General features: G+C 41.1%; 1 protein-coding gene across 7 annotated transcripts in view; it reads right to left on the reverse strand.

Moving 5' to 3' along the window:
- Positions 1 to 22,637, reverse strand: part of BICD1 (BICD cargo adaptor 1) — a 134,486-nt gene that overhangs the window by 21,159 nt on the left and 90,690 nt on the right. For 3 of the 7 annotated variants that reach the window (XM_083365151.1, XM_083365158.1, XM_083365154.1), the window contains 2 exons: positions 17,625 to 17,942; positions 16,400 to 16,590 (listed from right to left, as the gene is read on the reverse strand). In XM_083365151.1, coding sequence (XP_083221277.1) covers positions 16,400 to 16,590; positions 17,625 to 17,942 — 509 coding nt within the window. Of the gene's footprint in view, positions 1 to 12,616; positions 12,728 to 16,399; positions 16,591 to 17,624; positions 17,943 to 22,637 lie in introns of all 7 variants that reach the window. The other 4 variants (XM_083365153.1, XM_083365155.1, XM_083365157.1 and 1 more) reach the window with 4 other exon arrangements.

A 22,637-nucleotide genomic window follows, 5' to 3' on the forward strand; every position in this document is an offset into this window, starting at 1 on the left:
CTACTTTAAATATCAGAATAGAAACACTCAAAAGGCAGGCATCCCTGAAAACTAGGCATTGATATTGGAGGATGTTTTTTTATAATATTATGTAATATTATTTTTAATGAGATGCAATATAGTAAAGATAAAGGTAAAGGTTCCCCCGCACATGCATGCTAGTCGTTTCCAACTCTAGGGGCTGGTGCTCATCTCCGTTTCAAAGCCAAAGAGCCAGCGCTTGTCCGAGGACATCTCCATGGTCATGTGGCCGGCATGACTAGACACCAAAGGCGCATGGAACGCTGTTACCTTCCCACCGTAGTGGTCCCTATTTTTCTACTTGCATTTTTATGTGCTTTCGAACTGCTAGGTTGGCAGAAGCTGGGACGAGTAACAGGCACTCACTCTGTTACACGGTACTCAGGATTCGACCCGCCAAACTGCCGACCTTCTGATCGACAAGCTCAGCATCCTAACCCACTGAGCCACTGCGTCCCTTGATGTAATATAACAAATGCTTTAAATAAGTGAGAGTTAATTTGGGAGATTATGTTTGCACAGTGCAGCAAGCTGTAGTACAGTTTATTTGAGGCTAGTTTATTCCACGATTTTACTCTACTTCAATAAAAGATAAATTACCAATGGATACGATAAAGTATACATAAAGTTTAGTCAGCAGACAGGATTTAATCTTCTTCATCTCTTTCATGACTTTCTTACATTGGTAACATCTTTGCTATAATTATGAGGAAAAAAATATGATTGACGTAATTGTTCTTCCTCCCTGACCATCCCATCCCCATTGTTGTATGTTGGAGTTTGCTTATTGACAATTGGGATACAGTATTTGGACTACAAAAATCCAGATGATTAGTGATGCCTCCATTGAATGGTTGCCTTGAATGGGACAACCAGATATGATATGCCTACAGTTCTCCACACATACAAAAAGTAAGAAAAAATGGGTAGGCTGCTCTAACCATGGGCATGATTGATCAAATGCTCATAAGCACTTTTCTCTTGAGGGAGCAGCAGATGTCTGTGTCAAGTTGCACACAATCAAGCTGGACAGGAGTAACTGAAAGTTCACAAGAACCTGTCAGAAGAATAATTTGGGGCTCCAACTCCAGCCGGGATTGCACAAGAATAAATAAAAATGAGATCCAGAAAACTGTGAGGAAAGAAGAAATATTTATTCCTAAAGGCAAGGTATTTGCCTTTAGGGACAGTTGCAGATAAATGGGCTACAGCAACATAGTTCTATAGGGAAGTTTGTCCTGGGTGTGAAAGTGTCTATGTGCTGATATTAGGGTGACACTTGAGAGGTGTGTGTGTGTGTGTGTGTGTGTGTGTGTGAGAGAGAGAGAGAGAGAGAGAGAGAGAGAGAGAGAGAGAGAGAGAGAGAGAGAGAGAGAGAGAGAGAGAGAGAGAGAGAGAGAGATCATGTTTATTCTTGTGAACATGCTGGGACACCAAATTTAATTAACTCTGTCTGTGTTTACAGACTTTATCCTTTGATATGTGGATTACGTCTGGGTAATTTATTTGGGAATGTGAAGATATTTGAATAAAAGATTTTCCCCCATTTGCTATTTTTATTTGATTAACTTAGTTTCAGCTTGATTGTCAACTATTTAGTGGAGATGCTGATTTGCAGTCCATTATAGATTCTGTTAATGTTTTAAGGGAAGATAGACTATAAAGCAGGGATCCCCAACTTGTGGGCCCCAGTCACGGCTTATTGGATACTGGGCTGCATGAGTGGCTGGCTGTTGCACACGGGTGCACCCGTGCAGATAGCCCTACTTGCGCAAATATCTCTGCAAGCACGGGCGTTTGTGGCCCCACATGTGAGCGCTTGCATCACCACGAGCATTGCAGGCGCCCGTGGCCCCATGCACACAAGCGCTCACGGTCCCACTCAAATGAGCAATGGGTGTTCATATGCATGCATGTTTTTGCATGCATTCACACATCCCCACAAAACCATTCCTTTTTTCTTGCCTCCCACCCCCCACCCCAGCCACCAACCGCAAAAGGTTGGAGAACTCTGCTATAAAGAATAAAATATATTTTGATATAAAACTTCCCACAAACCTGATAAGCAATGTTTATTGAAGAAAGTCAGGAGGAATTCCAACAAGTACCATGATTCAAGAACTAGCCATTTTTGTAGAAGTAATGTTCAAATCCTCTTTGTGGAAAACAGTAAAATGTTGTTTTTGCAGCAACCATGCCTGACACACTTTAAGAACTTTTACCCAGGAAGCTGACATGGCCAAGAATACTAAGAAAGAGCAAAGGGAAACATTTGTAACCTAAAGATAGGTAGTTAGACCATAAGAGTTTGCGGAAAGCATAAATTGCTGTCTTTGTGTCAGTTACACCTGTCTGACCTTAAAGAATGTGCACTCGGAAGTTGATGTGGCTGACAATACTGAGAAAAGAGTAAACAGTAAGCTTGGTAGGAAGCTTTTCATAGCTCCACAGAGACGTAGCTTAACAGCAACAGCTTGCAGAAAGGCATGCAATGGAAAAGCATGATCTAGTAATTTTATCTTCCAAGGTTTAAACAAAGAGGGAACCAAAGCAACTACAGAGTGCTGTATATGCTATAAAAGGAAATAAATAAGTAAATAAGGATTAGGGAGCTGGTAATGGAAGATGTCAACAGGGGCGGAGATACACTTGGGGTGAGTAGACACTGGATAGGCAGTGCACCTTGCAGTACTCAACCAATGGGGAAACAGGGGAGGGACTTGTGCTTCAGGAAAAGGGAATAAATATGTAGCCATTTGATGCCTGGATGTGCCTACTTGCTAACCACCCACTTTTGCAAGAACGTATTTTTCAATAAACGGCTTGCTGCTTCACTTAATGACTCTGTCAAATCCTTGGAAGCTCAGTGTGTTTCTCATACTCTTGCATTTCATTTTCCTTCTGTTCTTTGTAACGACTTGTGGCCTAGTGGACCCCCTTTTATGCAGACTGACCTTGTTTCTGCAGTGATCAGATTTACTCATATCTTGTTTTATTTTTATTATTGGTAGTGTGAAAATTAATTCTCACAGGTCAGAGAAGAGCAAGGAAGGACTATAATTGCCAAGAAGGAACAGTCAAATATAATTATACTCCCTACAATTTCTGTTCCCCGAAGTGGATGTGTGAACATGGGATGAACACTTGGGTAACTCCACCTTAGTTTCTTCAATTATTATATTTATATTGATATTTATTAGATTTTTATACCGCCCTTCTCCCGAAGGACTCAGGGCGGTGTACAGGGCAATAAATATTAAAATACAAAGTACAAAAGTTAAAAAACAATTAAATAATTCTGCCCAATATATACAATAGTTAAAACCATATTAAAACCCAACCCCAAAACCCATCAGACCAGGCCGACTTGCTCAAATAAATAGGTTTTTAGATCCCGCCGGAAGGAGCGAAGGTCGGGGGCCATCCGGAGCTCAACTGGCAAGCAGTTCCACAGGTCTGGCCCGCCCACAGAAAACGCCCTCCCCCTGGGGGCCACCAGTCAACATTCTCTGATCAGAGGCACCCTGAGGAGGCCCTCTCTGTGGGAGTGCACTGGACAGAGGGAAGTTGACGCCGGCCGCAGGTGCTGCCGTAGGTAATCCGGACCCATGCCATGTAGGGCTTTGTAGGTCATTACCAGCACCTTGAATCTCACCCGGAGGGCAACCGGCAGCCAATGCAGCTCGCGGAGCAAAGGTGTAACATGGGAGTATCGGGAGACCCCCAACACAACTCGCGCGGCTGCATTCTGCACCAGTTGAAGCCTCCGAGTGGTCTTCAAGGGCAGCCCCATGTAGAGAGCATTACAGTAGTCCAAACGAGAGGTCATGAGCGCATGAGTGACTGTATGCAAGGCATCCCGGTCCAGATAGGGCCGCAACTGGCGCACCAGACGAACCTAGTCACAGCTCCTATATGATCTTCTAAAGAGAGCTGTGAATCTAGGAGGACCCCCAAGTTGCGCGCCCTATCTACGGGGGGCAATAACTCACCCCCATAGTAAGAGATGGAATAATCTGAATTTCCCGGGATGCCAGCACGAACAGCCACTCAGTCTTGTCAGGGTTGAGCCGAAGCCTGTTCCTCCCCATCCAGACCCGGAACGCCTCCAGGCAACGGGACATCACGTTGAGGGCATCACTGGGGTGGTTTGGGATTGAAATGAAAAGCTGGGTATCATCAGTATGCTGATGATACCCAACTCCAAAACCACGAATGATCTCACCCAGAGGCTTCATATAGATGTTGAACAGGAGAGGCGAGAGGACCGATCCCTGGGGAACTCCACAAATGAGAGGCCTCAAGGTTGACCTCTGCCCCCCTGCTAACACTGACTGCGAACGTCCCAGAAGGTAGGAGGAGAACCACTGAAAAACTGTGCCTCCCACTCCCAACCCCGTGAGATGCTGCAGCAGGATACCATGGTCAATGGTATCGAAAGCCGCTGAGAGGTCTAACAGGACTAGGACAGAGGAACAACCCCTGTCCCGAGCCCACCAGAGATCATTCACCAGCGCAACCAATGCCATCTCCGTGCTGTACCCGGGCCTGAAACCCGATTGGTACGGGTCCAGATAATCAGCTTCCTCCAAGAACAAAGGGAGCTGATGCGCCACCATGCTCTCGACAACCTTCGCAAGAAAGCGAAGGTTGGAGACCGGACGAAAGTTGTTTAATACAGCTGGGTCCAGGGCAGGCTTCTTGAGGAGGGGTCTCACCACCGCCTCCTTCAAGGCGGCGGGAAAACTACCCTCACTCAAGAAAGCAGTTATCACTGCCTGGAGCCAGCCTCGTGTCCCATTCCGGGCCATATAAACCAGCCAGGAGGGTCACGGGTCCAATAAACACGTGGTGGAGCTCAGCTTCCCCATGATCCTGTCCACATCTTCAGGAGTCACAGGATCAAACTCCGCCCAGATAACATCGACAATATTGCCCGTGTCCTCATCGTCAGACTCTGCCCAGTCGGAGTCCAAACCGGTCTGAATCCGAGCGATTTTGTCCAACAGATATCGGCTAAACTCCTCAGCACGACCCTGCAAGGGCTCCTCCCTCACCTCCCGATTAAGGAGGGAGCGAGTCACCCTAAACAGGGTGGCCGGACGATTATCTGTGGATGCGATGAGGGTAGCAAAGTGGTTAGACCTTGCCATCCTCATCACCGTGAGATAAGATCTCGTGAACGACCTTAGTTGCAACCGGTCAGATTCAGATCAGCTGGACCTCCAACAGCTCTCTAGGCCCCGTCTCCGACGCTTCATCTCCCGGAGCTCCATAGAAAACCATGGAGCCCATTGGGATCTGCACCGGGTCAAGGGCCGCATGGGTACAACTCGGTCGAGTGCCACTGTGGCCGCCTTTTCCCAGGCTTCCACTAGGGCATCGGCCGAGCTGTGGGCAAAGGAGGCAGGTGGGGACCCAAGCGCCGCCTGGAACCGCTCAGGGTCCATTAAGCGCCTAGGGCGGAACCATCTTGTTGGTTCAACAGCCCCATGACAGGGGGTGACAAAATGGAAGACCAGCTGCAGGAGATGATGATCGGTCCATGACAGGGGTATAACAATTGGAGAACCCCCACCCAGATCATCTAACCACCATCCAGATAGAAAAACCAGATCGAGCGTGTGACCCCCCCATGAGTTGGACCCTGAATAACTTGCATCAGGTCCATGGCTGTCATGGAAGCCATGAACTCCCGAGCTAACTCAGATGATTCCCCCAGGGATGGTAGATTGAAGTCACCCAAAACCATAAGTTTGGGGAACTCAATCACCAACCCTGAGAGGATGTCGAGAAGCTCAGGCAGGGCTGCTGCTACGTGACTGGGCGAAAAGTACACCAGCAGCAAGCCCAACTGAGCTCTAGGGCCACATGTCAGGAGGAGGGACTCACACCCGACTATTTGGACAATGGTGGCCTCCCATGGACATAAGGTCTCCCTCGCAACTACCGCCATTCCACCGCCCCTGCCTTGAGCCCGAGGCTGGTGCAGCACCCGGAAACCTGATGGGCAAAGATCAGCCAGGGGGACACCGCCCTCTGGGCCCAACCAGGTCTCCGTAATGCAAGCCAGGTCCGCATGCTCCTCCTCAACCAACACACGTATGAGAGGAGCCTTATTCATTACGGACCTGGCATTAAAATACACGAGCCTGAGCCCAGGTGGCTGCTCATCCTCACTCCCGGTACCACGGGCCGAAACCAGAGGGTCGGAGCGCATCACCGCTTGGAGACAGTGGGGACGCACTCCCAGATATTGATGCGGCCCTCTGTTCACACACCTGCTGCTATTCCCTACTGCCGTGGGAATAGGCAATCCCACACCCCGCTCTGGGGCCCTGGAGGCACCCAACCCAAGCCTTGTCACAGCGTGATCAATCCCAGGCCTGGTCTGAGTAACGGTTGGTGGAACCCCGCCAGTTTCCAACCAAACCTGTGAACCCTCCCCCCTCCCTAACCCCACAAAAAAAATTAGCTAAAAAACGCACCAGGGGCCTCTTATTAAATTTGTGATAGAGGCTCCTGTCCCTGCCCAACCATCTCTCAGGGTCCCAATAATTGGGCCCGTCATCAAGAGGAAAGGTGGAAACAAAGGCGGGTGACGCCCAGGAAGGGGGGGCAACCCTGAGCGCATATAAATCTGTGCTTGAATAAGGCAAATAAACCATTGTCCGGGTAGGTCCAGCCAGGCAGTCCCATAGTCAGTCAGGAAGATGTAAAATAGAAGGTCAAAAATGTCCAGTCCACCAGCTCCCTGCCATTTGAGCTGGGTACCTTCCAGGTAACTTCCGAAACAGATCGGGCACCTCCCTCTCACGGAGGGCCCAAATCTATCTGGGAGCGGACAGGATACCAACCCAAATAAGGCATACTTCCCTAGATCTCTCGCCTCTAGGGAGGCAGCAGATGGTATAGGTTGGTATAATTGATGGTACATATGAGCCACCCTCTCACAGCGGCTCATCCAAGACCTTCTGAGTCCAGTGGGTTCGTGGGGGAAAAGAGAAAGAAGAGCAGCAATTGCCAGGCATAACAACCTGAAGATGACAATGTTCAAATTGGAGAGGTTCTTCTCAAAAGCGGGGATAGCAAGGAAGGCTGAACAGGAGATGGACCCCAAAGCAGGCAACTCAAGTCCAAATGGCCAGAACACAGGTGCCACGAGCTAACCTGTATTGTCCGGCCAGCAAAGCACCAACAGTCCAACGCCAGCCATAGGTCTCCCCCACCGAAAACGGGCATGAAACAGCCTCAGATAGCCACCAAACGGACCACGAACAAACCACGAACAGCCGTAACGCTCCCACTCAACTCTCTGCCCCCTCCTCCACAGCAACGCCGGACCATCCTCCATTTCACGAGCATACGGCAATTCCGGAGGCCACTCTAGGCCGCGGCTTTATCGGCTCCAAAGATCAGCTGCTCAGAGCCCTCCAAGCCACGGCTCCTCCCAGCTCCATATGCACCCATTTTTTTCAGTATTTCATACTTTCATTCACTTAGTATGCTTCTCCAAAAGATATGGTTCATGTGACCATGCAGCTCCAAAGCTGATCATGGTGGATATGGAATTCTGGGAGTTGAAGTCCACACATCTTAAAGTTGCCAAGATTGAGAAACACTGCTCCACTGACCCAAAGATGCTTTTTCACGAGGCAACGGGACTTACTTGTTTTTCTTTGAAGACATTTCACTTTTCATCCAAGAAACTTCTTCACCTCTGACTGGATGGTGGAGAATGGAAGGATTTATACTCCTAGAAGCCAGCTGGTCATTTGCATTATTTTAGAGAGTCACTGAGGCCACTTGGAGGTTTATCTGAGTAGTGCAAATTTGTGTGGACTTTTAAAAGACAGAGGCCACTCTTTCTAAGACAGCAAACTCCACATTTTAGACAGAGAGGACCACTGGTTTGAAAGAGGGTCAAAGAGGCCATCTATGTCAAAATTGAACAGCCCTCTCTCAACAGAGGGGGAGGGCTATGACACCATCTATCTCCATTGTACAACATAGTCCTTTCAACAATTCCAAGAAGGTGCTCCACACATTTGCCTACTCAGGTGACCCTGATGACACAGATAAACCTCCAAGTGATCTCAATGACTCTCTAAAAGGATGCAAATGTTCAGCTGCCTGCATGGAGTATAAATTATTCTATTCCCCACCATCCAGTCAGAGCTAAAGAAGTTTCTTGGATGAGAAGCAAAAGGTCTTCAAAGAAAAACAAGAAAATCCAGTTGCCTCAGGAAAAAACATCTTTGGGAAAACTATGACCTGGATGACTGAGAATCGCCATAGACATATTCCTCCACTGACTTAGTAGCTGCATCAATCCTTCCATGTCCCTGCCCAATTGTACTAGCTTGCTCTATGAGTTCCTTCAATACATTGCTGTTCTTTTACAGCATGAGAAACAAAATCTGTATTTATTTAATAAAGTACAAAGCAATTTAAATGTTCTTGTAAAGATGTTAAATTGTATTTAAAAATGCATTTAGCACTTCCTGCTTAAGAAAATGATAACTGCATTAAATACTGTAAGCCTGTGTGCCTTATTTACATTCTCTTCTATCATATGGATCGCAATGAAAGAGGCAACAGTTTTAACTAGGAAGCTACACATATATTTAAAATACTGCTCTACAATCATAAATGGGGAAAGACACCTGTCCTTCACTATCAAAGGAGCAGATGTTCCTCTGGTTGAAGTCGAAAAATTCCAGTCAATATTTTAAAAGTTCACGCAGTCTAATCTTTGTTTAGAAAACATGGCCACTAAAAAGATAAAAAAATATCAACATACTTTGATTCTACATTTTTCATGCTTACACTGAATATTAATTCATTGCTGTTATTTTCACGATCTGTGAAATCTGGTTGTTTAATTCCCCCTATGCTGGTTCCCATGCACTTGTATAATAACTAAGATTGAAATGTGAAACATGCCTACAAAGAAGTAAGCATCATCCAACAGCGGAGGTCTTACTTTCTCAAGGTGTGGAAGCCTAAAGGGGAAATATCTTCCAGTTTTTGCCTGCTCTTCACATTTCTGCAATTCAAAAGTATAATTCAAACCAAATCCATTCATTTGTCAATAAAGGAGAATGTTTGTAACTCAGGGTTGAAATGAGGGATCCTTGGTGCTCTCTAGGTTTGCTTGTTTTCTTGCAGATGTGCCATTACCCAAAGTAGGTAACACTGATAAATGTTACCTAGTTTGGGTAGTGAAACATCTGCAAGAAAACAAGCAAGCTCAAAGAGCACCAAGGACACCCCTTCACTTATTATTGGCATGAATAAGATTCTAAATAATTTTACCTCAGCTGCCCACAATCTTCTTTTGCTTTATACAGATTTGGACACTTACTAATACCCTTGGTACAGACTCTGCAGATCTCACACATCAAGTGGACTTTCCCTATGCATCCACTTGACTAGGGCCTTTTTTATTTTTGCTATTTACAAGGCACTTATTTTGGAATGTAAAAGTCATCCCTTCATCCAGTCCTTCCTTGCCTTTCCTTGTGTGAGCACTGTTTACAAAAAAAAAAATTCTTCACTCCCAACTCTTTTAAGCACTGTGGACTGAATGCTATGTTTCATTTTGTTTTTAACCATTTAATTGTGTCCAATTCTTGGTGACTTTATATAGGCAAGTGCTCTCCATACTACCCTGTCAAGCACAGCTTCTCTCAATTGTTGTATGATCACCTTTGCATCAGAACTGATGTTATCAAGCCAGCATGTTGCCTCTTCTTCTTTGTCCACTAACCATTCTTAGCATCATTGCCTTCTCCAATGAATTTGCAAGCCTAACATGGCCAAAGTAAATCAGATGTAGTCTTATGATTTTATCTTCCAGGGATGTGTCTGGTTTTATACAATTTAACACCTCTCTGTTAGTTAATCTAGCTGTCCATGGTATACACCAGCACTCTAGTTCAAAGGCATCAATTCTTCTTCAATGAGCCATTCTCAGTGTCCAACTCTAATAATGCTATATTTATTGCAAATATGGGTGGTTCATTTTTAAATGATATTTATAATTCAATTTTTGGAATTCAGTTACTCTGAGTTGCCTTTCACATTGTTTTTTATTTTTATCCTACCATTATACGTAACTCAGGGTGGTGTACAGTACTTCTTCCTATTTTTCCAACACAAAAAAAGCTGAAAGAAAGCAACTGGCCCAAAGCCACCCACCTGGTTTTCTTGCCTAAGTCAGGATTAAAATTCATGGTCTCCTGGTTTCTAGGTCAGCACCTTAACCACTATACCAAACTGAGTCTCTACATTGAAAACCATATAAAACAGATTAAATAATATTTGAAGTATAAATACAGTAGCTTTGAGCTACACGAGCCAAAGCAAAGTATCACACACACTTTAAAATGTATGTTGTAATAACTGGAGTTAATTTTGCAAAAAAGAGAGAATTATAAGGAGTACACAGGTGTACCTGTGTTTTTCTATTAAATATGTGGCCTGGTTAAGCCTCTTTTTAATAAAAGCAAATTTAGTGTAATGTATAGTTTGAGCTTAAGATATATGATTGATCTTAAGGAGACAGCCCTTTTAACCTATTTTATTTATGCATTGATATATCATTTTAATTCATGTATTGCTTATTATTTACTACATAGCTGTAGCTGTAGCTGTGGCATTTTGTACCTATTTCACTGGTTAATCTGCTTGTTAGCTGTATATGATGGCACTAGAGGGAAACCAGACCATCCCATCTTCCTTTGCAATTAGGAATTCCTGCTTGTCAAGATGATAGATAACAGCCTGGCACCAAGTTACGTAGGAATGTTTGTTAGTGCAGGAATATTATTGTAAGATAAAAGCCTTTGAAAGGACCTTATTGTACTTATGGTTTCATTATACTTATGATTTCATTATGTTTAAGTTTGACATTAGTAGTGTTAGTTTGTAGCCATTTTATATAAATTTGCTTATATGCAAGCAACCTTACAAGTGCCTCATATCAGGAAATTACTTACATAAAAAAGCAAGTGTTCATGTATATTGAAAAAGCAATGTCTCATGCCAAATATACAGGAGATTGCTCAGGAGGATTGCTTACATGAAAAGAGCAAGGTAAGATCCAGTGGTCCAAGAAATAAGAAGGAAGGAGAGAAAAATGAGTTATGGTTGGAACTTGGATGGATGTATATGAGTCATCATCTTGGAATTTGTTTTTCTGTGCTTCCTTGCCCCTGGTACAGAGACCTGGATCTCTTTGTTCTGAAAGAGTATAAATGGTAGAAGAAATGTCTTCTGGGTGTGCCTTCGTCCCTCTAAGCAGCCACGAAGAGGGAGAAGGTTACCCAACTCTATCTTGGCCAAAATAAAGTTGTTTTCTTTACTGGAACCTCGGCTCAGGAGTTTCTTTTGGCTCTTTGAAATTTCTGAGTAGCGAAGAGAAGTCTGTGAGGTTAAGTGGAAAACCTTACAACTCCAAGAAGAGATATGTGCTCAGTTTGAAATTTCCTTCTGGGAAACCTTTTATTTTCAAATAAAAGCCTTACTCCTTTCCACCTATGTGGTGTGGTTTATCAGGCCTGGACACAGGGTGAAATTCCTGAGCTTTCAGAATAACAGCCTCAATAAAGAGAGAGACAAAGTGGAATAACTCAGAAGTTCATGTGTATGACTTTTCTGTGAGCATATATACTGGGTGTTTTCAACATTACAGTCCTTGTAGGGGGACTATGAGGTCATCTTACAACTATAGACCCCAGTTACTGCAATAGGCACTCTTTTGGGGAAAGATTGTTCTCCCCTCAATCTGAAAGAAGGAAAACCTGTTGGTGTTACTGCTGCGGCCTCCCCATATCTGTTCTGTGTCGAGTGTAGCTGAATAGAACAGTGCATTGCAACCCTAGCAACTTTAAAATGTGTGAACTCACCAGAATTTAAGTACTCCCACATTGGCTGGAGAATTCTGGGAGTTGAAGTCCACAAATCTTACAGTTGCCAAGATTGAAAAATGCTGGAATAGAATCTGATTTCTTTCATATTTTTAATTTTTTTTTCTTGGCTGATACTTGTATCTGTAATTTAGAAAAGGACGAATAACCAATGGAATCAGTCTCTGAGATTGTGCTGGCAGTGTTATAAAAGATGTTCTTTTCAATTCTCTTTGTCTCTGGAAGTACAGAACCTAACCCTCACTGTATTTCATTTTCTTTGTTCCTACAGGCATTTTTAATGGAAATATTATTTAATGGAAATAAGGAAAAGGCTGTTTTCCCTTTATTTGCCTTTATAAAGAAAAATAATAAATATAATATTTCCCTGGAACATTTTATTCTATGTCACATTGCTTTGAAACATTAAAAGGGCATTCAAACAAACTTCTCTACATTTGAGTGGAACAATAAAGCAAAAATATGGACTATAAGAAATTACAAGAGAGTAATTGGAAAAGGGGTGTTGGGCTATTAGTTGTCTCTTGCACTTAACATTTAAAATATATCAGTTCAACCTATTTCCACCAAAGACACAGTATCTTGGGACTAACTTTAGCACAATCCAACAAAGTAATTATTAGTGGTGGTGGAATTACTTATATAATTAAAAATACCCCCACCTTGTATTTGGTAACATGTTTTGGGCCTAGATGCCAAATCCATCAACATGGCTCTCAAATGTTCCTCATGAGAGATGTCCTGTACTGGGAAACGTTGCACTGGAGCCACGACTTTAAAGAGGTAGAAGAGAGGAACTTGTAAGTAACAAGCAAGGTACAAGAGAGAGAGAGATGATTTTGTCAAGGTAACATTAACAATGATTTGTTTTGATTGCCTCTCACAATGTGAAATTTCACTTTATGTGAAATCATACAACGGTTTAAATTTGAACAATGCCATGCCATTTGTTTTCATCCTTTCTTGTTCACTAGAATCTCGGCCATATAACCTCATCAAAGGTGGGCTGGCCAATTTCTGATTTTTTTTCCCTTCCATTTTTCAGTCAGGACTTTAGTTAAAAAAGAGCATTTTGCCTGGATGCTTCTAAAGTTATGGGAGATTTTTTTAGAAGGGCTTTTTGTGGTACGTATCTGCTAGGTCCTATAGAGATAGTAGGTTCTGGAACATCACAGCAAATGGCAGTACTTAGCGGATCTTGAAAAAACTAACTACAGGTAGTCCTCGACTTACAACCACAACTGAGCCCAAAATTTCTGTTGCTACACAAAACATTTGTTAAGTGAATTTTGCTCCAGTTGTTAAGTGAACCACTGCAGTTGTTAACACAGCAACATGGTTGTTAAGAGAATTTGGCTTTCCCATTGACTTTGCTTGTAAAACGGCTGCAAAAGGTGATCAATCACATGACCCTTAGACACTGCAACCATCATAAATATGAGTCAGTCGCCAAGCGTCCAAATCTTAATCACATGACCGAGGAGATGCTGGAATGGTAATAAGTGTGAAAAACAGTCAGAAGTCGTTTTTTTCAGTGCCATTTGTAATTTTGAAGTCACTAAATGAACTGTTGTAAGTCGAGGAACTATCTGTACAGTCAGACGAGGCGGGAATTCACCAGGAAACTCTAATGCTGTAAGAAGTTTTTTATTTTTTTTAAAGACAATGGCACACTGCTTGCATAAAACCAAAACACCAACATGGATGTTTGCATTTAGAGCCCAGGAGTCAAGTTTGACTCACTAGCTCAAAAAGGTGATGCTTGTGGAATTTTGCTGGAATATAATCCCAGCCACAAAATTATATATTGGATTATAGTTTTTTTTAAATTTATAAACTGCCTCATATTCTTTGAAGTGTACAAAATAAAACACGGTACAAAACATAATATAGTAACAATAATAAATCTGTAATCAACAGTCAAGGATAATGAGAAGGGGCTTCCCTTCAAATGTGGAAGTTATACAAAGGATGAGTGACACCACTGCAGTTTGTTGAAATGTGTCAAGGTTCTCTGTCTAAGAAAATATGCCAATATGAGTTTTCAGATTTTACTTATACTAAGTAGTAAACAGCTATCTTTGTTCTAAACTAATTATTCTTGAGCTCCACATACAGTATTCTCTCAAACTATGCTTTGAACTGTAAACGTATGGCAAGATTTTCCTTTCTTATAAAACAAGCACCTACAACTATTTATAACCTTGTTCTTCACGGTCTCCAAGATATTTAGACAATTTTTAACCTGGGTTCTTTGAGACTGTTGAAAAACAAACAAGTTGATATTATACAGTTTCATACCAGACATAGTAGTTTAGACTGTAGTTCTATTACAAAGTGAATTCCAATTGAGTTCCACGATGGAGCGGGACAGATTTGTATCTTAAGATGTTTCCTCTTCAGCATTCCCACACAGCAACTTAAAGTTGTACAGGAAGGTGGTTTAAGTACTACAAAGTTCTCTTTTGCAAAAGGGGTATTTGTTATGCTTTGCGGAGGAGGGAGAGAAATCAGACTTCAGCCCTGTCTTTTATTTATGTTCTGTAACTAAATCACTTTTTTATTTTTTTTTAAAAAAACTGGTTCTGTTGAAAAAAGAAATCTGTTTTATATTTTGACTGTCTACATACCACTACAGATATTTCTGCGGACAGCTGTTCATTTTCTTATTGGCCTGGCAGTCACTTTATGAAAATGTTCATTGCATTTTATCTAACTGATTAATGCGTCCCACATCAAAAAGGATGAGGTATCCCAATTTCATTGATAATAAATCAATTGGTCTAGGGAAACATTTAACCCATCTTAAACAATGTATAATTAATGCTTGGTATCAACATTTGAACCCTTTAAGAATTTTTCATTTTGCACTAAATCAGTATTATCTACATTTTCAGAGCAATAGTCTTTTTCTATGAAAAGCAACAGAAAAAAAAAACAACCAGGAGCATTCTGACATTGCCAGAATGCTAGATAAGGAAAGGGTTGAGCAGGGAAACTTGAAGGTTGAGGGTGAATGAAAAGGGAGGAAATGAGGGTGAGAGGAGCAGTAAAAAGCAATTTAGCCAAAGGAATGTTTTTTTTCCTGTTTTTATCTTCTCTACTCTCATAGTTTTACATATTAGCAAGGGTCAAGACTTGAAAACCAATTAGAAATAAGCTAGCATTATAATCTTGGCCATAATAAACATAGCACACTGGCATTTTAAAGTAAGTTTAAATCATGGCTGCAGGTTGGGAATAATTGCAAAAAATATATACAAAAAGATTTTTTGGGGGGAGTCAGTAACTTCTGAAGGTAAATCCATGGTTTTTTTGAATATTTACACTAATGTTTTGAGACTGCATATGTTTTCACCCTCTTTGAAGCTGATTGACATGGGTGACTAAAAGCTCTGTTACGGTAGGAGAAGGTTGTTGAAAATCAAAGGTGCAGAACAGCCAAAGCCCTCCAAATATCAGTTCAAGAAAAAGATACTTCTTTTAGAGGTAATAGATTAGTTTCTGCCTTGTGTGTGCAGTACTTTCCTAAGCTTCTGTAGATGTGCATTTTTAAAATCATGATTCATAGGGAAAGTAAGGACTTATTCTTATCATAATGTTCCCAAAGAATGCAATTTGAGAAAATATTGTTTTCTGTATAAAAATATATCCATCGTATTCTATTTGTATAGTGTGTAGGTATGCAAAAGATTTCTTTTTGCTATATTTTTCTTTTGCTTTGCCAATATGTTATACTCACGGACCTATAGAAAGGAAATTTAAAAGATAGCGGCTAAAGTATTATAGGCACTGGTCACATTACATGAGACTTCATAAACCATTTTTACAAACTGTGCATCAATGTTGGGACAGAAGATCTTTTCTGTCATTCTTCCTGTGGTTGACAGCCTTCAGTATTTATCTAGAGAGCATTTCTACCTTTGAACTCGAAAAAAAAATTGTCTTAACTTTTATTTAATCCAGGCAAAACACATAACTGTGGCTTAATATGGGCTAGAAAGTCTACAATTTACTTAGTTCATAATGAGAGAAGAAGGGCCAGGGAAGCTTATTTCATTGAGATGCTTTTATCACTAAGTCGGTGTTTCTCAACCTTAGCAACTTTAAGATATGTGGACTTCAACTCCCAGAATTCCACATACCTTAAAGTTGCCAAAGTTGAGAAACACTGATCTAACCCTTCATCAGCTGGGTTAGAGAGAAATATGAACCACTATATCTTTTGTGTAGTAGAAATTTAAATAAGTAAATGACACTTTGTATTAAACCCTCCGTCTCCTTAGTCAAAAATAAGCTTTGGGAAAGTACTTTGAGGATGCTCATCTCTAAAGAGGTGAGCATATGTCCTAATTAAAGATACCATGTAGAGCATTTGGAGAGGATTCCCCTTCTACTTAAGCTAACCATTTTGCACTAGATGCACCCAAGGAAAAAATGTTTACCTGGGATGGCTACGGTTAACCTTTTTTCCTTGCTGAGACGGTGCCCATGGAAGGATTCATTCATGGAAATGGGACCCCTCAGAAGAAATGACTCTGTGGAGGTGTGACCTGGGGGGGTTCTTAATAAAGGCAGTAGATAGGTCCCTGAAGTCCTGGAATGGCTCTGATCACAAGGGGAAGGTGAGAATTGTCTTGCAGGAGATCCAAGAAAAAAATACATACGGAAACAAAGAGTTTTTACTTTAATTACTGAGCAATGACCCCTGGAATTACATCACACATCACCCACCCTCCTGAAAAATCACCCAAAATATTGCTAACATCTTCTATAATTGCTGCCATCCCATAATAGAATGCTATGGGGGAGGGGGGATTTTGTATAGCTGAGGGGGAAAATAGGTATTCAACTTGAGCGATCAATCAAGCCAAGTCAATACTGCGATGTCCCAGTGAATGCATTCTATACAATCTATTCTTGCTGCCCTTGCCACACTAGGATGGCATCTGCCCCTCCATTTCTTGGAGATGGTTTTTGGCTGTTGCCAGGAATCAACATAGTTCCACAGCAACATAAATTTACTACAAATCAACATCGTAAATACATTGTCATGTATGGCTTGGTGGGTCACCGGCTGTTCTTTCCTTAGAATGTAGACTTCCAGACATATTTACATGATTGTAGTTAAAAGTTACACCGAATAGAACTGTATCTACAGGGACACACTTGAAGTGGTTCTTACAGTGGTGCAGCCTTTAGCAGGATAGTCAAATATGTGTTTGTCTTAGACGTTTGTTCTTTCTTTGTGCTTTTTTGACACATACACTGAGAAGCACATGGGAATGAAAACACCTCTACCCACTGAGGGAGATATATTAGCACCAAAGTTTATTAGAATGTTCCATTTTCGGTGGATGTGCTTTTTTTCAACATAGGCTCAGCCCTGCACCTGAGGTATTCAGCTCTATCTCAAACAGAGGCATTCAAGACATTCAGACTATGCTGAAATACTAAGAAGATAAGAACTATGACCGTATCAAAAAGGACAAGAAAATACCATGGCAGATGGAATTAACAGCCCATGTTTACAGTTTGAAAAGCCATTATTTCTCTTCCCCCCATCCCCAACCTCTTCTTATAAAATATATAATGTATTTGCAATTCAGTGGATGACCTTAAATCAAGTCAGGCCATTACACTGTACTATAAATAGGACTGCATGCATACCTTTTCCTCTGAGTGCCACTGCTGACCAGTATGTTTGGTGGTTGTGGGCCCTGACTATGCAGGAGGAAAGTGTCTATGGTTGACACGGTGGCTGATGCCTCCTCACTTACTTTAGGGCTGCCGATCTTGGTTTTCCCAAGTTTGCCTTTGCTCCGCCGGGACTGCTCATGATCAAACTCTAAGTCTTCCAAGCGTTGAGTCAGGGCGAGTTTTTGCTGGATAGCCATCCGCAGCAAAGAATCTAAGGTCTTTTTCTCATCCTCTGCAGCTGCCAGTTGCCTCTGCATCTCATCCAATTGGGTGACATACTCATCACATCTGGAGGGAAAGAAGGAAAGAGGAACAGGTCAAGCTGTCCTGGTCAGCATTTTTTTCCCCATACATCAAGCATGTCAAACTGCCAGCCCGCGGGCCAGATGCATCACGCCGAAACCCCGACCACCCTATTGCCAACAATGGGGGGAAAAGTCCCAATATGTCATTTGCGATGTCACATGATGTCACGAGTTTGACAGGCCCGGCATACATGAACCATGTGGACATCAGCACCAACACTTTCTAAGTGGGGAGAGGGGTCCTGACAGTGAGAAGAATCAACCAATAGAACAGACTGCCTTCAGATGTTGTTGGTGCTTTTTCACTTTCAAGAAGAGACTGAACTGCCATCTGTCAGAAATGATATAAGGACTCCTGCTTGGGCAGGAGGTTGGACTAGATGACCTACAAGGTCCCTTCCAACTCTGTTATTCTATTCTATTCTATTCTATTCTATTCTATTCTATTCTATTCTATTCTATTCTATTCTATTCTGTTCTGTTCTGTTCTGTTCTGTTCTGTTCTGTTCTGTTCTGTTCTGTTCTATAAGCCATTCCTCTGGGTTTCAGCAGCATCAAAAGTCCTTTGAGGCACTTCAGATTCAAAATAAAAAGGAGCTTCATAGAGGCTAAAGTTGCAAACCTGGCAACTGTCAGCAACTCTTTAAAATAACTAGACCTTTCATCAGGAGTATTGCCCTGACTTGTTCACACCTCCACACATTCCAGAGCAGCTTTTGTTCGTTCTGGCACAGCTTTTGCCCTAATCTTACCATGGATATACTCTTATATACTTTTACTGAGTCCTTCGGGAGAAGGGCGGTATAGAAATTAAACTATTATTATTATTATAATTATTATCTAATCTTCTTCCAAAGCAACTGAACTAAGGATAACTTGGGTACACAAATCCATAACAGTAAGCGCTGCCTAAAGCAGAGCACTCCAGGAGACCCACTGAAATAAAATATAGCCCTTGACTACCAATTGCCTCTTTTAACAACTGTTTGAAATTATGACAGTGTAAAAAAAAGGCTTTCAACCTTTCATTTATGACTGTCACAGCATCCTGCAGCCACATCATTGCATTGGTGTGCTTCGCAACTGGCTTGCAGGAAGCAGTTAATAAGGAAGGCAGAAGTAAAATCATAAGTCTCACTTAAGGATCTTGGTGATTAACTTAATGGTCAAAGGGACATGAGATCATAAGTCTGTTGCTGTCACATGATGCTTCACTTAGTGACCATGGTGCTTAGCCATGGAATTGCCGATCCTGTACTCTTAACACCTTGTCATGTTTCTACCAATATGGTACTCTATATTATATATAGTGACTAATAAGCATTTAGCCTTCTCTCCCTCTGTGCCACGTATTAATATGAAAGTATTAACATTTATGAATATAGAATATACAAGACCATCTCAAAACAGAACTTAAAGGTCAAAGAATTGTTCTGATAGACATTAGCTTCTGCAATATGTCAGAAATTACCAGAATAGACAAGACACAACAAGAGGTGCTTCTCAAAACAAGACATGGTGTACAAAATGCTTAAAAAGATCTATTCTGAAATGCAATTATGAAATGAAACCTATAGGTATTTTACACTATTTCTATTTATTTTTATTTCTATTTTGAGTTATTTCTATTATTCTGTTATTTAAAAGTATTTTTCATGCTTTATTTTTTTTATTGAAAAGTTTTATCATGCATTTTATCTTTAACAATCCCCCTACCCCTCCCCTATCCCTCCCTCCCTACCCCTACCCCCCTCCCCTACCCCCTCCGACTTCCCAGAGCTAAGTACAAGGTATAAAAAACCAAAAAAACCAATCATAAACATCCATATGCTAACAACCATAAACTCTAAAATCTCTCTCTCTCTAGCTCATATAAGATAACTACAAACACTATTAATATAAAATATATTAAAAAAGAGAAAAAAAGGAAAAAAGAAAGGAAGACTTATTCAAATGCTACATGAAACTTCTTAGTCCCATATTTGTTCTGGATATACTCAATCCATTTTCTCCACTCCATAACATAACGTTCTTGCGAGTGATCTTTCAAATAAGCCGAGATCTTTGCCATCTCTGCCAGGTCAGAAACCTTTAAAGTCCATTCTTCTATAGTCGGCAGTTCCTCCTTCTTCCAATATTGACCTACTAAGAGTCTTGCTGCCGTAATTAAATTCAACATCAGCTTAGTGTCCACAACCATAGCATCTGTAATTATTCCCAACAAAAAAAGTTGCGGACAAAACTTTATCCTTTGTTTAAAAATCTTCTGCATATTCCACCAAATTTTTATCCAAAAAGCCTTAACCTTTTTACAAGTCCACCATATATGAAAATATGTTGCATCTTCTTCACCACACCTCCAGCATTTAGGCTGATAGTTCGGATACATACTTGCAAGCTTTTTAGGATCTAAATGCCATCTGTAAAACATTTTATAAAAGTTCTCTCTTAAATTTTGAGCTTGTGTGAATTTTACGTTCCTCACCCAAATCCTTTCCCACGTGTCCATTGTAATAACTTCTTGGATGTTTTGGGCCCATTTAATCATACAATCTTTAACAAGTTCTGTTTCTGAGTCAATTTCTATCAAAGCAAGATATATCCGTTTAATATGTGCTGGACCCTGATTTCTGATTTGCTTTATCAGATTTTCATCAGTCATTGTAAAACCATTTTTCTGATCTTCTTTCCACCTGGCCCGTAGCTGAGTATATTGAAACCAAGTTTGAACAATCTTCTCATCTCGCAAGAGGCTATATGGTTTCAAATACCAGACATTTCTTTCCAAGCTTAAAATCTCCTTGTACGTAATCACATCATGTTTAAAACCAACATTTATATTTTCTATTGCGTGTTTTGGGATTGCCCACAATGGTATCTTACAATCTAGCTTATGTCTGTACTTCTTCCAAACTCTCAACAATGCCTGTCTTAAAATATGCACTCTAAACACATTATCTACCTTCTTATCATACAACAAATATGCATGCCAGCCAAACAACAAGTCGTGGCCATCAAGATTTAATAATCTCTCTTGTGTCAAATTGATCCAATCACTTATTCCTGCTAACGCAGCAGCTTCATAATATAATTTAAAATTAGGCATTTTAAGACCACCTCTTTCACGAGTATCCTGCATAATCTTAAGTTTAACTCGCGGCCTTTTCCCTGCCCAAACAAATTTATTGATACCTCGCTGCCATTCCTCCAAATTAGAATCTTTCTTAAGAACCGGTATCATTTGAAATAAAAATAAGAATTTAGGCAGGACATTCATTTTCACTGCTGCGATTTGACCCAACAAAGACAATTGCAATTTTTCCCAGCTCTCCATTTCTTTTTGAATTTTCCCCCATAATTTTTCATAGTTATTTTTATATAACTTTGTATTAGAAGGTGACAGAAGCACCCCCAAATATTTGACCCTTTTAACAATCTCAAATCCAGTTAATCCTTCTAAGAGAGCCTTTTGCGAAGCTGTCATATTTTTGGCCAGGATTTTAGTTTTTTGTGTATTAACTTTAAATCCAGAAACCTTCCCATATTGTATTATTATCTCCATCAGGTCCACAACAGAGTTCTCCGGCTGGGTCACTGTAACAACCAGATCGTCTGCGAATGCTCTCAATCTATAATCCTGATCTCTAATTTGTATACCCTTAATTTTTTCCGAATTCCGTATTTTAACCAATAATATCTCCAATGTTAACACAAATAACAAGGGCGATAACGGACACCCTTGCCTTGTGCCCTTCTCAATATTACATGCTTCTGTCAGGCTATTATTAACTATTATTCGGGCAGTTTGTTTTTGATATAATGCCCTAATTGGTTGCAAAAAATTATCCCCAAAATTCATTTTATCTAAAACTTTCATCAAAAATTGCCAATTCAATTGATCAAAAGCTTTTTCAGCATCTAAAAAAATTAGTGCCGCAGGGATCTGGTTGTTCCTTTCCAAAAACTCTAACACATCAACTATATGCCTCACATTATTTTTCATTTGCCTACCACTAATAAACCCCGTTTGGTCCCCATGAATCACCTGTTGCAGAACCCTCATCAGTCTATTAGCCAACACCTTAGCAAATATCCTGTAGTCTGTATTTAAAAGTGATATCGGTCTATAATTTTTAACTTGAGTAGCATCTTGGTCTTCCTTCGGAATCAAAGAAATAAAAGCAGTTTTCCAAGACGGAGGCACCTTTCCCCCCCTCTGAATTGTCTGGAACAGTTCCTTTAATGGTTTTATCATCTCTAATTGTAGATTTTTGTAATAAGCCGCAGTCAAACCATCCGTACCTGGCGCTTTGTCCACCTTCAATTCCTTAATTGCTATAAGAATTTCTTCTTCTGTTATCAATTGATTAATCCCCTCTTTTTGTGCTTGCGTAAGAACCGGGATGCTAGCATTCTCCAAATATACATCAATGTCTTTTTCATTAATCTTCTCCTTAGCATATAATTTAGAACAAAAATCCACAAAAGCTTCCTTAATAAGATCCTGTTGAAACACAACCCTTCCCTTATGCTCAATTTTATCTATATTAGAAGCCCTTTGCTTTTTCCTCAGTCTATAAGCTAGCCATCTCCCTGGCTTATTAGCATTGCAAAAGGTGTTGTGCCTGGCAAATCACAAATTGGTTGCCACTTGGTCAGCCATTAATTTATCAAATTG

The sequence above is a fragment of the Vipera ursinii genome, assembly GCF_947247035.1.
Source record: "Vipera ursinii genome assembly, chromosome: 6".
NCBI lineage: Eukaryota > Metazoa > Chordata > Lepidosauria > Squamata > Viperidae > Vipera > Vipera ursinii.